The following is a 6303-nucleotide window of genomic DNA, read 5'->3' on the forward strand; positions in this document are numbered from 1 at the left end:
TGTTTTAGGCTTAGGTTCAGGTGTCTTACTAGTATAACAAGCTGTATGATGAAGTAGTTCACGTTTTTTAGGCCTTTTGAGTGTTTTTGGATGAAGTTTTTAGAGAGAGAAAGTAGTGAGAGAAAGTAGAGTGCAGCCAAAGGAAAGAAATGAGTGAAGGGGTCTCCTCCTTTATATGGAGGTGGGTATACGGTTGGAGGATGGGTGTACGGCCGCACACTCGTGTGTGCGGCCGTACACACCTCTCACGAGGGTGTATGGCCTGATCTTGCTTCTAAACGACATGTTGACTCATTCCTAATCTCATTCCCAACTGTACTCAAGCTTAGAACACTTAAACAGACCCTTAAATGGCGTTAAATGGTAACGGAATCGGGAAAATTTTGATATAAAGATCGATTGTACAGGATAAAAGTTTCGGGTTGTCATAGAAAACATCTCAGTCACACTATAAAACAGTTTGAGTCTTTCACACATCAATTTTTCTCAAATCCAATCATGATCACTAGGTGCTTTCTTTATATGGAATCACACTCATAAGCATCAAATAAGTTGAATTCCATCTAGTTTTACAATCCAAATCTAACTTTCTCTTACTTGAAAGAGAAACACCATCCTTCATCTCTTCAAATTTCTCAACTCTTTTTGGAGTTGCAGTCCAGAAAACAACACTCTCTCGAATGGACTCTATCCCACTTTGAATTGCACTTAATCCTTGTTGAACAATTAAGTTCAATATATGTGCACAACATTTCATGTGAAGCAACTCCCCTTTCAAGAGAAGATTATCATGTCTTAGTTTATCTTTCATTTTCTCCATCATACAAAAATTTACACTACAGTTATCTAAAGTCAAGGTAGATAACTTGCAATCAATGGACCATGCAATCAAACACTCCATTAAGGCTTTTGTTAGCATTTTAGCATTATGAGGCGCTGGAACATACATAAACCTGCAATTTATAAAATAGAAAAATAATTAGTTCACAATTAAGTAAGATAAAATAATATAAAAGAGTCAAAATAACTAAATACCTTAAAATTTTACTGCACAAGTTCCACGAATCATCAATATAATGTGCAATGACAACCATGTAACCTCTTTTTTGGTTAGAGGTTGTCCATATATCAGTTGTCACAACAATTATGCCTTGGTTAGAATTCAACATCTTTTTTAGTTTCAGTTTTTCACTCTAAAAAATGTCCTTTATGTCACTGGTAATGGTAGTTCGTGACACATGTTTAAATAACGGGTTAATTGAGTTAGCAAAATTTCTAAATCCAACATGTTGCACCAGGTTCAGTGGATACTCATGAAGAATGATCATCTTTGCTAGTTGTTCACGAGAAACATTCTGATCAAATGTATGTGCACCAAGTGATACATGCCCATCTTTTTTTTCTTGGCGTGGATTCAAGATCGATTGTCTTATGTCTCTATTATTTTTTGACAAACATTTTCTGTAATGCTCATGTAAGTATGTATTCCCATTCTTGCTTATCCCACTCAATTTTTTCTTACAGTAGTTTCATATCGCCTTATCAACACCATCAATCTTTTGCTTTTTAAAATGTCTTCAAACTTCAGAAGTTAATCTTCTATTTGTATTTTCAGTAGCCTTTGCATCTATTGTTCCAGCCCCCTTACCATCTGTTGTCCAGCCAATTGTCCATCTGTTGTTCCAACAGGCTCAACACTTGGTTGTGGGGGTTGTTGATCTTCAAACGTCACTACAAAAGGATAAATAAGATGTAATCAACATCATAATAAACATGATTCTTTTTAGAATCAGCTAAGCTTAAAGAAAGCTAAATATGGACAGATTGTAGTTACAAGGAACAAAAACTCAGATATACAGATTGTAGTTATAGATTGCACCATTGTGAAGCTCAAGGTAAAAAAAGGCCATTTCAGATTACAACCACAACAAAAAGTCGAGTGCAGGAAGATTTATATGGACAGATCACAACAACAACACATATAAGTCAGAAAAATTAAGATGGACAGATTACAACCACGACAAAAGTAACCATATCAGTTTAATCTACATACATATCCAAAGCAAAAAAGAAACCAAGTTCATGAAATATATTACCAATCAGCAACAAAAAAGTTTGATATTATTTCATGATTCATGAAAAAGAAACCAAATTTATACATATCCAGTTAATGAAAATCTAGTAATCGCAGATGGACACATTGTTGGAACAAAAACCACTGAATTAATTGACTAATACAACTAAAATCGAGGAAAATAAAATCGAGTGAAGGGTTAATCAGTTCCTAAATAGACCAAAATAGATGCAAGTGGGTAATCAGGTTTCTACAAAACCATAGTTTAATCAGGTTTCTAGAACCAAAATCACTCAATCGAGTGAGTAATAACCAAAATCGAGTGCAGGAAAACCGACTGAAAGATTAATTAGTTACAAATTAATCTAATTACTTGGGCTTAGGATTTTCTGATGAAGCCAAAATTTCTTGTACGTTATTCTCCTTTAATTCCATGAGTGCAGAGTAGGTTGAATCGAAGGTGAGGGATTGATGTCGTCGACGCGTGAAGGATTGATGTCATCGACTCGTCGTGTAGAACGAGGGGCTGATTCCAGAAATAAGATGAAGTTTGAATATTGAATTGAACAAGAATCAAAGAGGAATGAAGGGCTTAAGTGAAGAAGAATAATTTTTGTGTGGGGCTGCATCTTATATAATGAGTTCTGGATTCTAGGAGAAGCCGAGAAGAGACTAGAGACTAGAGAGAGAATGAGATCGGTGAACGGTGATTCAATGCTTAATGAAACGAGGAGTCGAAATATTTAACTCTTGAAGCGTCGTCTTGAACTTAATCCTCTGAATAAGATTTCCCAATTCCCATAAACATTTATTATATATATATATATATATATATATATATATATATATATATATATATATATATATATATATTATAATCGGGGTTTAAACGGGGCGGATAATGTCATAACCGTCTCCGACCCGTCCCCTCTTCGGGTATATATATTTGCATCCGTCCCCGATCCGTTACCCGTTAAGACGGGTAATACCCAACCTGTTAGGGTCCGTTCCCCACGGGTAGCGGGTAATACCCGATCCGCTTGCATCCCTATTCCTGCCTCCATCTTTTCAAATCTACCGCCCATCGAGGCGTCAGGCCCTGGAAGTTTCGTCTGGGAGCGGGGTTTCGGACAACCTGGGGTGGACTGTAGAACTCTGGTTCCGACTCGTTTCCATCCTAATCCTCCTCCTCATCTTCTTCCTCCAAATCGTCTTTGGGGTCTTCCTCCATTATTTCCTTAGGATCCTCCTAGGGACCCACTTTGATCCAACCACCATTTCCTTAGTTAGGGAAATAGTGGTCTCTGGGTATATGAAATCATGCCATTGCGTTTGTGCAAGAATAGGGATATGAGAAATATATGAAAAACTTAAGCGTATAATTCTGTAATATTTTTAAGGGATAATAAATTTTTAATAGAAATATTTTTAATGAAGATAAATTACTTAGTGTATACACGTTGTATATAATCAAGATCGAATAGACCGTCGGATAAGTAGCTCCACTCTAAGCCCACAACCAAACAAGGAACATGATTTAAAGTGGAATCACAAATCCTAAGTCTATAGAATCTTAATTATATATAACCTTAACGTATACACCTTGCAATTATAGGTCAACCAATAAGGGTCCTTCGTTTTTATGTGAAGGATTTGATTTATTCTAGTGAGAAGGTTCCTTACGACTACTAGTTTTGATAAATATTGAGGCCTAAACATTGTTGTTACGGTTCTTATAGTATCATAAAATACTCCTATAGTATTTTAAACTTTTACGTTTGGTTCTAGAGTTTCTTGGTATGAGGGGTTGGTAAGTTTTAGACTTGTTGTTGACTATGACCATTCCTTGGCATACGTTGGTCACATCTCGGATAAATATACTTGATCAGGCTATATTCATCCCCGATCTGATTACATACCCCAAGGCCTACTCGTAGTGTTCAACATATCTCAATACTTTTTGTTTTGTTACTATTACGATACTGAACTAGTAAGTATGATTGTACTTATAATTTTATAAAAATATCATAATATTTTAAAGTATACTTGTGTGAAAATGTTTTATAGTTTGTATATATTACGTGGTTTGATATACTTGGTTCACTATAAACCATGCTCTGATACCAATCTGTCACACCCCCAAACCAGGATGGCAAAAACGTCCGTGGGCGGATGATGTCATCTATAGTATCATAACAATTGAGTAATAGTAAAGAAAGCAACATAACCATCATAAATATAATTGAAAGAGTTACATCATTGTAAGTGTTACATGTTTTTTTTTCAAAAGTCAATTACAATATGATGACAAAAGATTTGTTTGACGCCTTAGTGTCCCATCCTCAAAAACTGATGGTTACCTATTTTACTGGTTCCCTGAGAATGCAAGTTGTTTTGAAAAAGTGTCAATAATTAAGTTTGTATGAATGTAAGCCTTTCCGTGTAAAGTAATCGTGATTGTTTCCAGAAAATCTATTTTCCATAAAATGAGTTGTAAGCTGTTTGTTTGTAAAATGGTAGTGTTGGTTCCAGAAAATCAAATATTCACTATAAAATGAATTGTAGTCTTAAATGTTCCAAGACTGAAATGTATAAGTTTTCTGTACATAAAGTTTGTAATATGTAGTTTTAATTTACATAAAACCATTTAAATGCACGTTAGCCCCATAAACCAAAATGTATTGTTAATACCCCATGTGAGTTATTGTGACAACCCGAAATTTTTTATCTTATAAAGTCAATTAAATCAACCAAAAGTCAGACTTGTTTCTACTACCTTTTAGCCACAGTAAAGGTCTGTTTGAGAGTTCTAATTTTAGTGTAATGTATGAATGGGTGTTAGAATGTGTTTACTTGAGGTCGGAGGAATTGACTCGGTCCGGAAAACCACTCACAAGGTGTGTATGGCCGTACACAGGGTTCACGGTGTTGGATTAAGTGTCTAAGCCCATAACTATAATTGGTTTGTACTTGATTTGATAGCATCACATTCCTTTTGGGTTGCCCTCAAACCTAGCAACCGGACAAGGAAATTATGAAAGGAGAGATATTAATTTATTATGAGATTAATAAATTCATATAAATGATTTATTAATATGTTAAAATATTAATATATTGATTAGAAATCATAATGTTTAATTAATAGTTAGCCAGAAATTAATCAGAATTAATTTTAGGGTTAAAAGTATTAATTATAAAGTGCAGGGACTAGTTTGCAATTATCAGATAGTTGAGTGGAAGGCTCCAGAACCTCCTTGAAGGGAGGTGGACGAAATCTATGGGGGAAACCCTAAGGATTTCGTCCAAGGGGCTTTCAATAAGGCCTTTGGATTAGCTTAGGCCCCAAGCAAAGGAGTATTAGGGTTTTCCCAAAACCCTAGATCCCTCAGCTATATAAGGAGCCTCCCAGCTCCGAATTTCGGCCACTCCTACCTTGGAAGAAACCCTAGGCCGATTTTTGCATACCCTACCCTCTTTCCTTCAAGTTTCCTTCTTGCTAGTTCTTAGGTGTGATTCCATTAGAGGCATTACATTTGTGGTGCTAGGCTTCCAAGAAGATCAAGTTCAAGAGGATTATCAATTGTTTACTATAACAATTGAAAGGTATGTAACTCTTAAACCCTAGTTAGTTGTTATCGAAAATAGCCTCTCTCCTATAGGGTTCTTGTTTTGCAATTCAAGGTTATATGTTCAATAGTTAAAACATAGATCCAAAGTAGGTTGCATGTGAACTTAGGAATTGTTTTCTAGTTTATTTGTTTTACCTAAAACCCATCAGTTGTATTAGAGTCTGGTTTGTTTTAAATTGAATTGCTATAATAGTTGAATTGCAAATTAGGGTTTCTAGCCATTAAACCCTAAAGGTCAAATTTTCGATTTTAGGGTTTTCGAAAAAAAACCTAGCCTCCATGAACCCTAATCGAAATTCGGGTTAGGGTTTTGAAAAACCCTAGCCTCCTCCCTTGAATTTCGAAATATGCTTAGTATTTTTAGGGTTTCTTGTTTTGGATAATTATCCTTTACCCTAATTTTCGAAATTTAGAGGTATAAGGATTAGGATTAAATTAATTGTTTAGTTTGATTAGATAATCCTTACAAGATTTAATAAATTAATTAAAAGTTAATTAATAGATAAATATTAAATCTAGTTATTTGGTTTATTTTAAATTTAAAATTAGTGGCTTAATTTTCGAAATTTATATATAAACCCTAAAGTTTTAAAAGTTTAA

At 34.7% G+C, this 6303-nt stretch overlaps 1 protein-coding gene across 1 annotated transcript; it reads right to left on the minus strand.

Annotated features, from left to right (window-relative positions):
- Positions 1–245: 245 nt before the first annotated feature.
- LOC145068836 (zinc finger BED domain-containing protein RICESLEEPER 2-like) lies at positions 246–2784 on the minus strand. Its single transcript, XM_079015816.1, has 2 exons — positions 1036–2784; positions 246–953 (listed from the first exon to the last, which is right to left on the minus strand). Exons 1-2 carry the CDS (start codon positions 1167–1169, stop codon positions 506–508), a joined length of 582 nt encoding a protein of 193 aa, XP_078871942.1. The 5' UTR covers positions 1170–2784; the 3' UTR covers positions 246–505.
- Positions 2785–6303: the final 3519 nt, after the last annotated feature.

The sequence above is a fragment of the Lactuca serriola genome, chromosome 8, assembly GCF_051521515.1.
Source record: "Lactuca serriola cultivar US96UC23 chromosome 8, Lser_US96UC23_V15, whole genome shotgun sequence".
Taxonomy (NCBI): Eukaryota; Viridiplantae; Streptophyta; class Magnoliopsida; order Asterales; family Asteraceae; genus Lactuca; species Lactuca serriola.

Excerpts from the sequence above, each read along its gene's own strand:
- LOC145068836 (XM_079015816.1), bottom strand. The coding sequence starts at position 1,169 with ATGTTGAATTCTAACCAAGGCATAATTGTTGTGACAACTGATATATGG. Across the intron at positions 954-1,035 it reads TTGTGCAGTAAAATTTTAAG|GTTTATGTATGTTCCAGCGC; the intron begins GTATTTAGTTAT and ends TATAAATTGCAG.